Source organism: Lutra lutra, chromosome 3, assembly GCF_902655055.1.
Source record: "Lutra lutra chromosome 3, mLutLut1.2, whole genome shotgun sequence".
NCBI lineage: Eukaryota > Metazoa > Chordata > Mammalia > Carnivora > Mustelidae > Lutra > Lutra lutra.
In genome coordinates this window covers 32519766-32538028 of record NC_062280.1, presented here as the reverse complement: position 1 = coordinate 32538028, position 18263 = coordinate 32519766, and the positions used below count along the sequence as shown (strand labels likewise).

The window sequence follows — 18263 nt, the reverse complement described above, 5'->3', positions numbered from 1 at the left end:
TAGTGTACCTATGTTTCTGAAACTGATTGTGTTATTTTGTGTTTATTGTAGGAAATCATTCTAAAATAACTGTAAATACTAGAAATGTATTTATTGAATGCACAGGAACTGATTTCACTAAGGTAAATAAAACTCTAATTCCACTTTTGTACTGTCAGACAGGACATTTTAGTTGTGGGCCAAGACTAGATGGCTGAATTTTAAAGTGTTTTGTAGGTGGGGACATATTTCAGAAATTTAGAAAATTAGAAAGATACAGATATTCTGTACTTTGGTTATGGTGTGTTCATTTAATCAACAAATCTTTAACGAGCACTTCTGTCTTTCCAGTGCTGTGCATTTAATGAGTTTCATGTTTCTTGACTTGAAGGAACTCACTCTAGTGGGAGAATTCGCCATATACCTAACTGTAAAACTGAGAATGGAATAAGTGTTTTATCCATTGTTTATCTTAGTTGGCTTAATTTAAATGCTGAGAAATTTGGTACCTTTGTGTTCTTGGTAATAAATGTTTAAAAATGAAGTGGCTTATAAATAAGTGTTGTTTGGCAAATTGATAAAGGGTTTATGTACACGATGATACTTAGAATATGTAGAATACTGGTTCCCTCACATTTAGTAACTACCTATATTGGATTGTATTGCTATGAGCTTTTTTTTTTTTTTTTAATGGCATAAGATTTCTTTATACATGTTAAGGCATAGGGTAATGGGGCAATTAAGCAAATTAATCGGATAAGCTTGAATGGCAGAAGGTTGGCCTGTAGAAATAGGGCCATAAATGGCATTCAGTACATCTTACGGCATTGGACACCATTGTAAGGTATTTCATTTACAACTTTTATGGGCCATACTTGACTTTAGAAATGCTAGAATAATATAGCATATACTATTTACAAATTTTTAAAAAATTCATACATTGACAGACCTTAGATATCTTTCCTGAAGCTTATATTTAAACAGTGATGTATATATAAAAGCAAACCCTATATATATCCAGCTAAGGTTATTGTGTTTTTTCCCAAGAACATGTTTCCAATTAAAAACTTGAACAAATCTATACGGTCCTTCCAGTTTTGCTAGGCATTGCTCATATATTAATACATTTAAATCTCATAATAACCAAATGGGATATAGAAATGTTTATAATCTCTACTTAACAGATGAAGATGCAAAGATGGTAAGTAACTTGCCCAGCGTCAGATTATGAGTAAGTGGCTGAGCCAGGAGTCCCGCAACTGGCTGAAGAGATCTAGGATATTGATAAGGTCTACTCCCATAGTCAGCCATTTGTTTCTCTTGAAACTTGGTGAACCCAAGGGAGAGGGCCAGGGGAAGTAAATGATTTGTTTCAGTCATGGATTGTTAACTCTCAGGGAACCGAATAAATGCAGACCACCTGCAGATAAGGCTAGGCTACTTAAGCCCACAAGTTTTTATTCCACTCCTTTTTTAGAATGTGTATATATGTTTCATTTTTAGATGTTGGAGGACTAAATTTTCCATTTGAGTGAAGAGAGTGTATTTTTAGATTACAATATTTTTCTCTTTTCTTTCTTGCAGGCAAAAATAGTTCTTGATGTTATTGTCACCATGTTTAGTGAATATTGTGAGAATCAATTTACGTAAGTTTGACAACTTTATTGAAGCCTGTTATTCCGAAGGCAAAGCACTAGGGCCTTATATTGAATATAAAGATGAAAAATGTGGCTCCTGTGAATAGAACATATCCTCTCTTTGCCGGGGGTGGGGGTATGGGGCTAAGACCTATGCATAACTGTTTAAAATCAATAGGATTACTGTATTTTTTCCAAAGCTTTTCTTTTTATTAAATTAATTAAAAATTAATTTAAAAGATTTCACTAAATGGTCCTTGCTGTGTATTGGCATCATAGTTTATTACAGAATGTTAATTATAATTCAAAATAGCAGTATTACTGCAGAGTGCAGGACTGAAATTCTGTGGCAGGGTCTGTTTTTTAAATTGATTTGCCTATTACTGGTTGCGTAGTCAGCTTTCATGGTGTAACACGGCACCCTGGTAGAGCCTGGATTGTGTATATCCATACTGTCAAGGAGTAATAGAGGATGCATGCTTTGTCGCACTGAGAAGTAAACGTTAGATGTGTGCTGTCTGAAGAGATGTGGGAGCCACGGGGAATGGAACGGTAGGGTGGGGTCGTGTTTAGGAGGATTAATCCGGGCAGCAGTGTTGGAACGAGCGTATATTGAGTGTGTTGAGGTTACTGTTGTACAATAAGTGAGAGACTTGTTAACCATACACATTTCTAGAATTTATGGCCCTTTTTGTTTTTAATATTTCTGGACTTTTTTTTTTTTTTTTTAAGGGTTGAAGCTGCTGAGGTCGTTTTTCCTAATGGAAAATCCTATACCTTTCCAGTAAGTATTTAAGAAGTGGATTTGATGATAATACTAGTAATAATAATGGTTACAGAGTACTGGTTGTATGTCTGTCCATCCATCCACCCACATGGCAGGGATAATAGGTGCATTACGTGGATTTAATCCTCACATTAACCCTATGATGGTGGGTGCTATTTGGCCTTTTCCCAGATGGAGATAGAGACCTTGAGATGTTAAATAGCTTGCCTGTTACTATTAGTGGTAGAGCTAAGTGATAGTCTGGCTTCAGCTCCAATGTGCTCCATTATACCACTTTATTAGATGGCCATAATTCCTCTGACTTATTCTTTTTATTTTATTTTTTAAAATTTAAATTCAATTAATTAACATAGAGTATAAGTTTCAGAAGTAGAGTTCAGTGATTAAATCAGTCTTAAATAACACCCGGTGCTCATTACATCATGTGCCCTCCTTAAAGTCCATCACCTAGTTATCGCATCCCCCCACCCCCACCCCTCCAGTCCCCCACCCCCACCCCTCCAGCAACCCTCAGTTCGTTTCCTGTGGTTAAGAGTCTCTTGTGGTTTGTCTCCCTCTCTCATTTTTGTCTTGTTTTATTTTTCCTTCCCTTCCTCTATGATCCTTTGTTTTGCTTCTTCAGTTCCATATGAGTGAGATCATAAGTGTCTTTCTCTGACTTACTGCGCTTAGCATAATACCCTCTAGTTCCATCCACGTTGTTGCAAATGGCAGAGTTTCATTTTTTGATGGCTGAGTAGTATTCCATTGTGTGTGTGTGTGTGTGTGCGCGCGCGCGCGCACGCGTGTGCGTGTGTGTGATAACATCTTCTTTACCCATCTGTTGATGGACATCTATGGACATCTCTTTCCATAGTTTGGCTGTTGTGGACATTGCTGCTATAAACAGTGGGGTGCAGGTTCTGATTTATTCTCCTATTAATTTGTTTACTGGGTAATTTAGTCTCTCCCCTTTTTAGATTACTCAGCCCTCCCAACTGAATTAGTCTGTTCACACTTGAATTAACAGTCGCTGAAGAGCCATTACTGTAACTAATGATTCCAGATGTATTAACAGGACTAAGTAGTAAGCAGAATTATTGTCAAGACATGGAATCTTAGTTAAAAACCAACCAACAAACAAAAAACCCCAAGAAAAACAGCATTGTTTAATCGGATTTTTTTCTTCCCCTAAGATGATTTTATTAATATAAAGATGGCTGTTCCAGCATATGACTGTGTTAATCATTTAGTTGCAAATGAAGTGAGGTCATTTTTTTAGCTCTTTGGATTTTTTTCACTGTTCCTCTATTGCTTAAGAAGTGAATCATAGCCTGGAATAGTTTCTACTCCTTTTTTTTTTTTTTTTTTAAGATTTTATTTATTTATTTGACAGAGATCCCAAGTAGGCAGAGAGGCAGGCAGAGAGAGGGGGGAAGCAGGCTCCCCGTTGAGCAGAGAGCCCAATGTGGGGCTTGATCCCAGGACCCTGGGATCACAACCTGAGCCAAAGGCAGAGGCTTTAACCCACTGAGCCACCCAGGCGCACCCTATTTCTACTCTTTTAAATAGTTTTTAAAGTAGATAAAACCTGCCAAGATCAAAACCTTTCCCTTCCTGAAAACATGAGCATTTAGCATCATACTTTATTCTAGAATATTGATTATAATTCAAAACAAGTGTATAGCTGTAGAAAACTTAATTGAAATTATAGGCAGTCTCTGCTTTTAAAAAATTTGTAGTGTTTGTTAGTTTTTGTTACATGATAGACTGATACCCCAAGACTTAGTGATTTTATAAACAACAGTGATTTGCTTATCATGGTTCTGTGGGTCAGCTGGGTAGTTCTGGTCTGGGTGGCATGGCTAACCTCTCTTGGGCTTGCTTCTCTTAGTAAACTAGCATCTAGGTGACCTGGGATAGATAGCCTCACTCACAAGTCTGCTTACCCTTAGAGTTACCAGGTCAAGTGTCTGTCATCATCCAGCAGGCTAGCTTGGTCTTTGTTACATGGTGGTGGTTGCAGGATTCCCAACAGCACAAGAGCAAGTCCAGTGCTTAAGTCTTTTTAAGCATGGTGTCCTGTTGGCCTCGGTCAGTCACTTTGCTAGATTCAAAGGAGGACGAAATAGACTCCCATTTCCCAATTTGAGGACCTGAGGTACCTCATTGTAAGGCTTAGGGTGCAGCAGGGAAGGGAAGAATGCGGTCATCTATACCACAGTAGTAGTTGGGATTAGCCAGAGATAGCTTTTTAGTCTATTTTAAAATGATGTCTGATTTGAGAAAAGTTTTTTTCTTTTTGATATGAGGAATTGTCAACTATTAATAGAAGTGAAATATGTACTTTGGGGAGGAAAACGATATCTTAAAGTTTGGTTCACTTTTCTCAAGTAGATAATTCCTTGAAATCGTTTGCATTATAAAGAGCTTTCATAAATCTGAAATGGTGGGATTTCTGAAAAGGAGTATTGTGTCAGTGTTGTCATTTGTTAAGCTGTTTTCTTCTGAACGTAGATTAGAACAGCTTTTCTCAGGTTGTCTCCCAGAAGAGAATGATCCTCTGAGGAACTGATACTTCCTCTCATGAAATAGTTTATTTTTCTAAGTCCTTTGATAGTTCTTTCCTAGTCTTCTGTTATTTCATATAAAAGACTGGACTTTGGAATAAGAGGACCAGAGGAGAGAAGTGAAAGGTAGTCAGAGAGGAATGGTTAATGGTGTGAGCTTCAGAATTAGGCTGCCTGAACTTGTTAATTCATTAATTTGTTCATTTGTTACTTTATGCATTTACTCTTTAACTGCATATGGAGTGTTTATTATCTGACAAGCATTTTTGTAAGCACTAGAGCCCAGCAGCTTATCATTGCTGGGACTTGAGAATAGTTACTCATCTACTACTGTTCTCACTTCACTGATAAGGAATCTAATAGTATTTGTTGTGAGGGTTAAGATTGATTATCTTGAAAGTGTTTTTTTCATGGTTAACTGCTCAGTAAAGGTTTGTTTCTGTTGCAATTATTAGCTTTTTTTTCATTAGCTAGTTTTGCACTTCCTGAACCCTAATGAGCAGTCACATCGCCTCAGGATCTTAATAACCTTTAGTTCCAGGTTGAGTAAGTCCAGTGTCACTGCTACCAGCTCTAGAGCCTGCATTTCTAAGAGGTACTTGGGTGATGATGATACTTCTGCCTGAGAGTTGCATTTTGAATGGCAAGGCTCTGGTCTGTACTTACTTGAGTCCAATCAGATTTTTAGATTCATAGCCTTTTTGCCAGTGGTAGATATACCTTTGAGAGTAATATAATGATAAGAAACATTCATAGATATGTTTGCAAAGGTGCTCAAAAGCCTGGGTTTTTTACATGTTTATTCCTATCTAACGTGGTAAAACTATATACTGTTTGAAGGAGAGTACCAATATATGAGCTGCTCCCAGTCCTGCCATCTCCTGGAGCAGATTGATGATAGCTAGGACGGCCTGGGGGCCTGGTGGTGTTCCCCCACCTGGATAAATGACAAGAAAGGAATTTCTTCGTAATACTTGGGCTTAGTATAATGGTGATAGTTGATAGTACATGGAGATATTTGAATGGTGATAATTGAATTGTTCTTTCTTGGTCATAAACACCTGCTTGCTTGCGAGGAGACTGCAAATCCTAGGATTTATAAGCATCTTAGAAATGATGTAATGCACCAGGCTTTTACTGCAGAGAATGGTGATTGGCCATCTGAGAGAAAAGTGTTGGGCATTTTCTATTCTGAGCAGTTCCAGTTGTCTAGCAAGTAGAATGTTCAGTTATGAGCCTGTTGTAGCAGATTTACTGCTCTGTAATGTTTTGAAACTTTACATTTATTTTCAGTGTCTCTCTTTAACAACTGTTTTTTGGGAGGGCAGTGAAACTGCCACAACGAGACGAGGTAAAGTTAGAGCCTAATGCTGTAGCTGACAGGGACTCACTTAAGCTTCTCAAACTTTTTCTCTTTAAAGGAACTGGCTTACCGAAAGGAGATAGTGAGAGCTGATCTAATTAACAAAAAAGTTGGAATCAGGTATGCTTTGAAAACATTTGTTTACTGTTGGAGAGAATTCAAGAATGAAGTACCCACGAGACTTTAATTTTTCCTGAAAGAATGCTTATGCTTAGAGAGGGTTTTGGTATCTTTTCAGAGTGAGTAAATGATAATAAATCATCTGTTAGGCTGTCTGGTGTCTCATGGAATTCCAAAAGGAAGGTGATATTTCAGATAATAGAATATTTTAAAACAAAATATGAGCGCATTTTAAGTAATCCAGTGATGTGTATGGAATGTACATTCCTATTTCAGAGAAACTCCAGAAAATATTGCCAAGCTTCTAACCAGGATGTATTTAAAGTCAGAAGTAATAGGTGATGGGAATCAGATTGAGATCGAAATCCCTCCGACCAGAGCTGACGTTATCCATGCATGTGATATTGTAGAAGATGCAGCTATTGCCTATGGATATAACAACATTCAGATGACGCTTCCAAAAACCTACACCATAGCTAATCAAGTAAGATTGTACCCTTAAATAAATACTCCTTGTTGTTAGAAACTGATTATTGAATGCCAGGAAGGCTTCGAGAAAAACAGCACATAGCATTTGGACATGCTGTGCTATGAGAGGCATTTGGGGGATACAAAACAGATGCCCAGTGGATTAGAGTAAGTTTAAAACCTGTGATGACTAGTATTTGAAGAAAGACAGGTTTTGAGTTTGGAGCTCTTCTGACTCTTGAACTGGGAGATTCATTTTTTCAACCTGGCCTGTAGGCAGAAGTTCATTGTGGGAAAGGTGAAGTGGGGGGTTAGTGCATGTGTGTTGGAGTATTGGGGTAGTGAGGCAGTGGGTGGGGTGGGTGGCGAAGTGGTGGTACTAGCAGTATTAGTAAGGATGGAACGGGGTTTGCCCTTTAATGACCTGTTCTGTATAAACCTTTTCTTGTAGGAAATTTTACTGAAGTGGAGTAAAGTTAACTATCTTTTTTTTTTTTCAGTTTCCTCTTAATAAGCTCACAGAACTCCTAAGACATGACATGGCAGCTGCTGGATTCACGGAAGCACTTACCTTTGCCCTGGTATGTTTCATGTGCCGTCTCTGCAGCTGATTATTGACACTGAACCTCTGAAGTATTGTACTCTGATTCCTTACATGAATTTATAAAATCTAGACTGCTAAAATTTCCAAGTTCTAGACGAATAACCTTTTTTACTTAAGATTGTACAGTCTAGTAAAAAGTTTTTTTTTCAGTCACAGAATATCTTGAAGGACAAAAGTCTTAAATGACACATAACAGTGTAGTTTGTACTTTTATGGAAGTGTTGAGGGTTGAATTCACAACAAATTTCATAATCAAATTGATTAAGTTGGAATGTTTAGTCTTAATTTGGTTGTATCTATGCCCACTAGATGCCGCCCTAGTTAAGGATTTGTGAACTGTTCCACATTAAACTTTTTCTTTGAGCATGTTCACATCATTTGCTTTGCTTTGGAAAGCTGACATAAAAGGCCTGAATTAGGAAATGAATTTTATTACAAAATAGAAGGAAATGCCCTTCCCCCCACCAGATTGACCATTTGAAAAGAATAAAAAGTCTGTGCCGTTTATAGTTTCCTCTTCCCTTGCTGAGCATTTGTGTGGTGCCTACACTGTGTAGTTCTGGAGTCTTCAGGTAGGTGTCAGGTTAATGATGGAGGGTGAAAACCAAAACCAAATAAAAACAAAATGACTTCATTTTCAACCCCCAGCTCAACTCCAGAAAGACTTCTCCATCTCCTAGTCACAGAGAGCTCAGTAGTGGGGGTTAATTACTACCAGTTTGGTGGGGGAGAGGGTCGTCGGAAAGGAGAGGCAGCCTCTCTCCCTTTATTGAGCATTTGTCATTCACAGGATGCTAAGCTCAGAAGGAACCTTACAGATTTTCTAGCTCAGCATTGTCCTTTTTTTTTGACTCAGGAGTCCTTTATTCTGCATTTACAGAGCATCTGTTGTATGCCAGGCACTGTAGGAGTGAAGAAGCCTGAAGTCAACAGGATAAGTACCTAATGAAGTGTACACAGACAGCAGGAGCACCAGGACCAGAATCCTAGCCTTTTGGCTTTTAGAGCAGTGCTTTTCTGTTGTCTCGGCCTGTGTATGCTCAGTTTATAGCATAGGTCATTCATCTATGCATATACTTATACAGTCGTGAACATCAATGAAATACAAAAAAAAGCATTGAGAATATATTTCGTTTTTAAAAATTAAGTGACATAGGATTGATCTGAAAGGATTCAAGTTGTACAGAAAGAACCATGTAGAGTGAACCATGACTGTTCCCCTCTGTTTCCCCTCAGATTCCAACCCTGTTTTCCTCCCCAGAACTAACTGTGGTTCAGACTTTGGCCTGTGTATTTCCCTGCCCTTTTTTTTTTTTTTTTTTAAAGATTTTATTTATTTATTTGACAGACAGAGATCACAAGTAGGCAGAGAGGCAGAGAGAGAGAGGAAGAGAAGCAGGCCTCCTGCTGAGCAGAGAGCCCAATGCGGGGCTCGATCCCAGGACCCTGGGATCATGACCTGAGCCGAAAGCAGAGGCTTTAACCCACTGAGCCACCCAGGCGCCCCTTTCCCTGCCCTTTTATAGAAGTAGTGAGTTTTAAGCCTGTAACTGTGGGTAGCCCCATGTGTCTCAGGGGAGCACATACTCTGCCTGACCAGGCTGCTCTGCAGGGAGTTTATCCTGTGTCCAGGCCTTTCTGCGTGTGATTCCCTTCTGTGCAGTGCTCTGAAGTAGGTGTTTCTGTCTTACACAGCAGGTAATTTAGGTAACTTGTCCCATTCCATACACCAGTCAGCTGTGGGGCAGGATTCCAGCCCAGGCCTATGTGCACCTTGGGCCCGTGATTGTACTTTCCACTAGGGATGCCAGAAACAGTCTGTTCAGCTGTCCCGTAAGCTCAACACACATTGTCACTTGGGGGCGGGCGGTGGGGGAAGGAATGAGGTGTTAGAGCTTCAAATATGTAATGACAGTTTTCTTACAGGAGTTTCAGTGTCAGAGGTATTTATGTGACATGATTAGCAAACCTAAATATCTCTGTGCCTTATATCTAGTTTTGCATGAAACAACCTTTTTTAAAGCCTAGCCCTTGATTTTTCCAAATGCAAGTAATTGTTTTCATCATTATGATTTTTACTGTCTGCATACTAGTTATAATATTTTAACTTAACTCACCTTTTTTTTAAAAAGATTTTATTCATTTATTTGACAGAGATCACAAGTAGGCAGAGCAGCAGGCAGAGAGAGAGGAAGGGAAGCAGGCTCCCCACTGAGCAGAGAGCCCAATGTGGGGCTCCATCCCAGGATCCTGGGACCATGACCTGAGCTGAAGGCGGAGGCCTTAACCCACTGAGCCACCCAGGCGCCCCTAAATTAACTCACTTTTAAAACTAAATATCTACTTTAGCCTTAGTACAAGAATATTCATAAAAATCAATGGGCTTCATTTACTTATTATATTTTTCTAATACTTTAAACACATTAACATTGAAAAAAATATTTATATTTTTTACTAGCTACTGCCACTTCAGGTTCCCTTGATTTCGAACTGCTTCTAATATCTGTCCCTTATCTTTTATTGTCATGATGAAGTATAAGGCCACTCAGATTCCTCCACTGCCATGTGTTTGTGGAACAACCTTTCTTCTACACACACAGTACTACTTCTGTTTGAGAGTTGATTGCATCATTTAAGTTGCATTTCCTAATTAATCACATTATATCTTGTTAAAAAACTCCTCATTCTGAGGAGAAAAATCTGGTTATTTCCAGCGTGCCTGCCACCATTCTCTGCCTCTACAGCTGTGGCAGATCAGGGAGCTCTTTTGTTCTCTGCCTGGATGTGATTTAGTATCCTTCCCAAGAAAGCATGGCAAGAATCATTAGAGCTGGCATTCACCTAAAATCTAAACCTGTGTATTGTGTGTGTTTCTCTAAGAAATGCAGACTAGTCCTCGAAGGCCACTTTGTAAAATAGTGCAGTAGGCAGCGTGACCTAATGTTGGAAAATTTTTCAGTAATCTGATGGTACATCATTTTTCATTTTTTTTTTTAAGATTTTATTTATTTATTTGACAGAGAGCTCACAAGTAGGCAGAGAGGCAGGCAGAGAGGGTGTGGGGGAAGCAGGCTCCCCACTGAGCAGAGGAGCCTGACATGGGGCTCCATCCCAGGACCCTGGGATCATGACCTGAGCCGAAGGCAGAGGCTTTAACCCACTGAGCCACCCAGGCGCCCCATCAGTTTTCATTTTGTTTTAACTCCTTTGCAACAGTTAGCATTAATATATGTGATAATTCTTAGTATTTATTAATCATCATTGTTAATATTTTCTTGAGCACTTAGTTTGTGGCAGGTACTTTATTTACATTACTTCGTTAATCATTTATTAGATGTGATGCATCTAATAGTTTTATTTTCATAATTTCTGTCAGTCATCCTAGTTGTGAGTGCAACAGGTATTTTTTTCTTTTCGGAGCGAGAGTGCTTAGGAGTTTACGGCTCAGAGCTTTATCAAGCACCTATGCACAGAAATTAAATGGTCAAGTAGAAAGAATGTTGGGCAGAATTCAGGCCACTTGAGTTCTGCTCTTATTCTTACTGTTCTACCACAAGTCAGTATGGATTTAGCAGGGATTACAATGGTAATCAAAGCCATCGGAACACCAAGGTGGGGGAGAGTGAATTGACAGAATTAGGAATATTTTTATGGAAGTGTAGAGCTGTCATTTAAGTAGAGCCTTGGGGGATGAGAGCAGGTAGGGAGGAGAGGATATTCCTTCTTTCCTCCCCTCTCCCCCTCCCAGATTTTCTTTGGGGCACCTGAGTGGCTCAGTGAGTTACACATCTGCCTTTGATTCAGGTCATGATCCCAGGGTCCTGGGATGGAGTCCTGCATCTGGCTCCCTGCTCAGCGGGAAGTCTACTTCTCCCTCTCTCCCCCTGCTCAAACTCTCTCTCACTCTGTTTCTCAAAATCTTTAAATTAAAAAAAAATAGATATTATTTATTTATTTGACACAGAGAGAGTACAGGCAGGAAGAGTGGCAGGGAGAGGGAGAAATAGACTCCTGCGGAGCAGAGAGCCCAACACAGGGCCTGATTCTAGGACCCTAGGATCGTGACCTGTGCTGAAGGGAGATGCTTAACCCATTGAGCCACCCAGACACCCTGAGACATATCTGGTGAACTTAAGGAAGAAGTGTAAGATTCAGGGAATGGATAGTTAACTGTAAGAAACTAGACTGGTAAGGTAAATGGGAGACTAGCTTAGGAAGGGCCCAAATACAGTTATACCACCATCAACATGGGAAAAACTTTGCTCTGTATCATAGATAGAACTTGTAAGAGAACTGTTAATGTTAAATTGTATTTGCTGTAGCCCTAATTAGTTGATATAGTTGTTATTTTTAACCTCTTTATATAGAGAACCTACATTGCTATGAGACTGTAAGTTGACTTACAGCATTAAATATGTTATATATTAAATTTAGTCATTGTTTTTCTTTATTTTGCATATACTTTTTAGTGTTCCCAAGAAGATATTGCTGATAAACTTGGTTTGGACATCTCTGCAACAAAGGCAGTCCACATAAGTAATCCCAAAACAGCTGAATTTCAGGTGAGAATTTTAAGTAGGTAAGAATTTGGGTAAATACTGAGAGGCAGTACATAAGTTAAACTCAAGATGACAAAATCTTAGAACTTGTTAAAAATCTCTTCTTGGATAAGATTATGGTTGGTTCTTACATAAATGTTGATGAATTTTTTTTTAAGATCTTAAAGATTTATTAGAGCATGTGGGGAAGGGGCAGAGTTTAAAAAAAATTTTTTTTAATTAAAAAAATTTTTTTTTCTTCTAGAATTTTTATAGTTTCAACTCTTTTATTTATTTATTTATTTATTTATTTATTTTTTTAAGATTTTATTTATTTATTTGACAGAGAGATCACAGCAGGCAGAGAGGCAGGCAGAGAGAGAGGAGGAAGCAGGCTCCCTGCTGAGCAGAGAGCCCGATGTGGGGCTCGATCCCAGGACTCTGAGATCATGACCCGAGCCGAAGGCAGCGGCTTAACCCACTGAGCCACCCAGGCGCCCCTCAACTCTTTTTTTTTAAATTAAATTTAATTTTTTTTTTTTAATTTTTTTTTTAAGATTTTATTTATTTATTTGACAGACAGAGATCACAAGTAGACAGAGAGGCAGGCAGAGAGAGAGGGGGAAGCAGGCTCCCTGCTGAGCAGAAAGCCCGATGTGGGGCTTGAATCCAGGACCTGGGATCATGTCCTGAGCTGAAGACAGCGGCTTAACCCACTGAGCCACCCAGACGCCCCTGTCTCTTAATTTTTTTAAAAAGATTTGTTTATTTATTTGAGAGAGAGATGTAGCGAGAGAGGGAACACAAGCAGGGGGACTGGGAGAGGGAGAAGCAGGCTTCCTGTTGAGCAAGGAGCCTGAGGCGGGGCTCAGTCCCAGGACCCCGGGATCATGACCTGAGCCAAAGGCAGCCGGTTAATGGCTAAGCCACCCAGGTGCCCCCTTATGTCTCTTTTAATCTACAGATTGCCCCCCTGTCCATCTCTCTGTCTCTCTTCCTTTTACTTTCTGCATTGAACACACTGGGTCATTTGTCTTAAAGAGTTTGCGCAGTTAGGATTTTGTTAGATACATTCTAGTAAATTAGCAGGTAGATCTAGAAGCTTGATTGGATTCAGGTTTCATTTTTTGTATTGCTATGAGCTTTTAAACAAGCAAATAAGGCTAATCTATAAAATGGGGAAAAAAAAACCCACTGGGAAAAGCTATTTCCATAGGTAGCTTGTTTATATTCCAGTAAGTTAAGCTTTCTTTTAACATTGTACTTTTATTTCTATGAGTGGTTTGTGCACTTGCTCTCCAGTTGTGAAAGTAAGAGATATTTACAAAAGCAGGGAGTTGAAGACTGCCAGCAGCAGGTTGCAGAGTGAATGTATTCGGAAAGGTTTTCTCTTTCCCTCAATACACATTGTACAAGCAAGTCTTCATAGAGTTTTCCTGTTATGCCTGTATGATCTAGGAGGGGCTGCTGTTTTAGCCAGGGTGGTCAGGGCAGGCCTCTGTGGGGACCTTTTGAACAGAGACCTGAAGAAAGAAAGACAGCCACATGTGAACCCAGAGGAAGACTGTATGCGGTAGAGGAAGGAGGGAGGCATGGGGGCTTGAGATGGAACTGCTTGGGGAGTGTGGCTGAAACCCAGTAAACCAGAGGGAGCGGCAGGCATGGAGTGAGGGGAGGAGGCCTGGGCCAGATTCAGATAGGACCCCATGCAGGGGCATGATTTTAAAATTTGATGGAAACCTATTAGATTTTTGAGCAGGGGAGTGTCATGATCTGATGTAGGCCTTAGATCATCACTGTGTGTGGAGAGCAGGCCATAAGGCGGCAGGAGTAGAAGCAGAGAAACCAGCTTAAGCTCCTGCAGTAGTCTGGGTAAAGGGTAGTGGTGCTGGTGTCTGCTGCGAGCCCAGGATCTTAAGGGTGGTGCCCTACCACTGCTGTTAAAACTTCTGGGAATAGAGTGTTGACAGCTAAACTATCATATAGCTTAGAGTGAGAAATTTGAGATAGAAGTAGAGAAGTTGTTGTTTTTTGTCTTTTTGTTTATTTTTAGAACTAGCATGTTTGTTTTTATTTCTTTGGCCACTAAGCTGAAAACTATGGTCACAGCTTGCCCATAGCAGCTGCATAATTTTTTTAGTGCTTACATATTTGTGTTCTGTGTTCTCATTGTGATACTGTAATTGCATTTACATTTTCCCTAGTCTTGGTTTTTAAGAATTTGATTAGCTCATATTTAATCTCATTTAAATACTTGAATTTCTTGTAATCTCCTTCAGTTACTTTATAAAATAAAGCAGGATATCAAAATTTACATATTTGTAATCTTAAAAGCTAACTTTAATTTTAAAAATGATCATAACCAATCCTAGATATAGGCGTTGTATTTATACTTCTCAGTTTTTGATCAGACTTTATGATTTTTTTCATTTTGTAAGTTTGGGAGCCAGGATATTGTCAGTTTTTTGTCTTGGAATTGATAATTAAAAATGATTTGGACATTTACTCATTGCATTTTCCAGAAGAGTCTTACTACTGTGAAGCTGTCGAGTTCTTTTGGCCTTGTTTTATAACCAAGTCTGTTTGGGTTGTTTTGGTCATTTCAGTTTCATGTCTTCTCCTGTAGGTGGCACGCACTACCCTTCTTCCTGGCCTCCTAAAGACTATAGCTGCGAATCGGAAGATGCCCCTTCCTCTGAAACTGTTTGAAATCTCTGACATCGTAGTAAAAGATTCTAGCAGAGGTAAGAACAAGTCACCTTTGATTGTACACTTAAAGCATTTTATTATGAGAACCCCAGCTCTACATAAAGGTGGGCAGTATAACCACCCCTGTGAATCCAGCACTTACCAGCACGTGGCACTCCCTCATGTTAGTTTGATGTGATTCCTAGACATCCTGCCATTTCACCAGCAAACGTATGTATTTCCAAAAGATATATATATCTAAAAGATAAAAGATACCATTTTTGTTTTTAGAAAATAACCCAACACTATTTTATCATCAGACATCCAGCTAGTGTTTAAACTTTCCTGATTGCTTCATAAATTTAGTTTTCATGATTGATTGATATAAATCCATCCAAGCCAGACCTTCAGATATTTGGTTGCTTTTATTTCTTTTAGTAGAAAGCAAATCTTAAAGAACTTAACATTTATGAAGAACCCTTTTAAAACCTCAACTTGAAAAGTACAGTGAAACATTTTTTTTAAATCTTGTGATTTATGTGCATATCATTTTAAGGTACTTTGTCTTGTCACTCTAGTTTAGCATTAGCTATTTGTCATATAAATGTGTTTGACCAGTTTTTGCCTCAAGAGTAGGCTGGACTTGTTGGTACAGCGAGTAGCCTGGCCTGCCATATGGAACTCGGCGGTTATTTGGTGAACACATTTAGGTAGTACTTAAACCTGATCGCCAAGGACGTCTGTCTTACTCAAACTTCTGTCTTCAGACTGACACAGGTCTTTTTGGAGCTGCATATGGGGTCATTTCTTGGTAGCAGGACCATGAAATGACTGAATTGCTAGCAGTATTTCTCTTGTTCCCTGAGAACCAGGGAACAGTTCCAGTCCTAACCATGTTTATACAGGAGTTTCATTCGAGACTGTAAAACTGAGTACGTGCTCCTGAATCACTCGGCAACAGCAAAGGCCTTTTCCTTAGTTATTCCTGAAGAGGATAATATGGCATTATTCTGACTACCCAGAGCCGTCAAGAACTATTGACTGTAAATCAACCTGTCTTAGAAAATAGATACCGTAGGCTTGCCTGCTTGACTGTATGTGGACCTTCCATAGCAAACTTTGTAGCCAAGGCTGGATGCAGCCAAAGCTGGATTCAGCCAAAGCTGGATTCCGTCTGCTCTCCGCTATGCAGCCTTGTTTTCAATTAACAGCATCACCTTGCGTCTGTATGGTGCTTTGTACTTCAAAAAAATTTTTTAAAAATATACCTTTTCTCTTGGGATTGTTAATCTCTCTCCTTGAGGCAGATTGGACCAAAAAATATTGTCCCTATTTAATTTGTGGGAGAATTGAGACAGAAAAGTAGTAATTTTCCCAAGGCTGCATAAATTTTGGACTTAGAGCTAGGGCCAGAATTTGGTCTCTGTGCATATATCCTTAGAGAATGAAAGTTTATTTTAATACCAGTCTGTGTAGAATTTTCGTTGGGTGGTCAATCTGGCAGGAATTGGGAAGCGTTTTCAGTGCCAGCTCTAAGTAGTTCTCTCGTTCTTGTGCCTCAAATCCTCCACTGGTACAGATACCTAAGGATTTGTTATGATTTTTATGTCAAATTTTTTCTGTGAACTTTGACTTCTTTCCTTTCATTTTAGGTCTTTGAATTGTAGGTTTTGATCCTTGGCGATCCAAACGTATTTATAAATACAGGATTAGGTTTAGGTTAATTATACTCAGTTTCCTCAAAAGTTTTATTTATTTGGGTGTTCCCAATTTGGGGGCATAAATACTTGTTAGATCTTCTTGTTGGACAGACCCCTATATTATGATAGAGTGCCCTTCTTCGTGTCTTATTATACTCTTTATATTTAAGATGGTTTAAAATCCAGTTGGTGTAGGTATGGCTACTCCAGCTTGCTTTTGTGATGTCCATTAGCATGATAAATGGTTCACTGTCCCCTCACTTTCAATCTGCAGGTGTTTTTAGGAATAGAATGAGTCTAAGTTTCCTCAAAAGTTTTATAATACTGTATCAGCAGTAGGCCTCCTCCCTCATGGTAAGGACTCCCTACAGGGCTCTGCAGGGTTGGGCTTGCTTGCAAGCGAGCAGCTCAGAGTCTGGAGAGTGAGGAACAAGCTGGGGTTCCCCACAATTGCCACGGGCAGTTTTCACTGTAAGCGCGGAGCACTTGACTGTTTTGCCGTCCTTGGTATGGATCGCTTCACTGTTTTTTCTTTCATGTGTCTTTCGGGAAGTCCCAGACATAGACTCCACTGTGCCTCAAGGCCCATGCTAGGAGATAACCCCGGCCGTTGAGAGCAAGCTATTGTACAGGGCTAGGCTGTAGGCCATCATTTAGTATATGTGCTGCCGAAGCGAGCACGTAGGCCATCATTTAATAAGTCACCCTGGGGAAAACCCCAGAAACCCAGTCCATATACTTTTTAACTCAGATTAGGATTTCTGCTGCACTTTGTTTCATCAGAAAGAATAGTTTTCATCTCTGTAGCAGACCTCTTTTATTTGGGGGTTTAGTTGTGATTATTCTGCGGTTTTCCCTGTGGAAACATTTTTATCTGATACTGCTTTTGCCTGTTGTCTTGGAATTACGGTTTTCTTCAAAATTTTCTATGCCATTAATGGGATTTGAGGAATGAGAAGAGGTAAGTGTGCTCAATAAGTTTACCATCTTGAAAACCTAAGTTTGCTTCGGAGTGGCTTTTCTCTTTAGGTAGGCCTGGATTTTATGTCCTAACAAGTAGCTTTTCTGAAGGATTATTGTACTTATGTTCAGGCAGACTCCCTACTTGTCATTTGGTGTACATAGAGGGTTCTATGGGAAAGGCAGCATAGCACATGGATTTAAGACTGTACAGCCAGACTACTCGGTTTTGAGTCATGGTTCTGCCACTTATGCGCTGCTGAACTTTGGACAATTTATGTAATCTCTCTGTGCTGTTTTCTCATCTGTTGCAATGGGGATGATCATAGCACTTACTGGATTTTTGGTAAGAATTAAATGAAATTTTGTTTTGAAAAGTTCAAGCCACATAATAAACACTGTTTGGTGTCTGCTCTTACTGTTAGAGTCCCTAAGGCCAGATACATAGCATCTTGGTTTATGGTAATTTTCTGTGAGAGTGACTTAGAGACTTTTGGCTATTAAAGGGTTAATGTCACCTTGCTGACACTAAAAATGAGGCACTTGGGGCTCATTTTTATCCTTAATTTGATTTAATTGGCTTTTCTTCTGTTGTGCACTATCTTTTTTAGGTTATGAAAACCAAAATGTACTGATGGGGCAATTTACTTAGAAGTAGGAATGTGTTTTTGTTTTTGTTTTTGTGTTTTGTAGGGGGGCGGCGTTGTTTTTAAGGAAATTTTTATTTTTTTAAGGAATGCTGTGTTTTCAGTAATTCATCACCCACTTCTCTTCAATGAATTGAGCACAAATGTTTTTACTGCCTTTCAAGCCAGTCAGCATTTTTCTGTTGTATTTATATTAGCCATTTCCTCCTAAGTATTCAAACTG

At 39.3% G+C, this 18263-nt stretch overlaps 1 protein-coding gene across 2 annotated transcripts in view; it reads left to right on the top strand.

Moving 5' to 3' along the window:
- The window catches only part of FARSB (phenylalanyl-tRNA synthetase subunit beta), a 69510-nt gene that overhangs the window by 19741 nt on the left and 31506 nt on the right, over nt 1-18263 (top strand). For both annotated transcript variants that reach the window (XM_047721537.1, XM_047721538.1), the window contains 8 exons: nt 52-122; nt 1564-1625; nt 2349-2400; nt 6374-6435; nt 6712-6919; nt 7404-7484; nt 11977-12069; nt 14672-14789. In XM_047721537.1, the coding sequence (XP_047577493.1) occupies nt 52-122; nt 1564-1625; nt 2349-2400; nt 6374-6435; nt 6712-6919; nt 7404-7484; nt 11977-12069; nt 14672-14789 (747 nt within the window). The remainder of the gene's footprint in view (nt 1-51; nt 123-1563; nt 1626-2348; nt 2401-6373; nt 6436-6711; nt 6920-7403; nt 7485-11976; nt 12070-14671; nt 14790-18263) is intronic.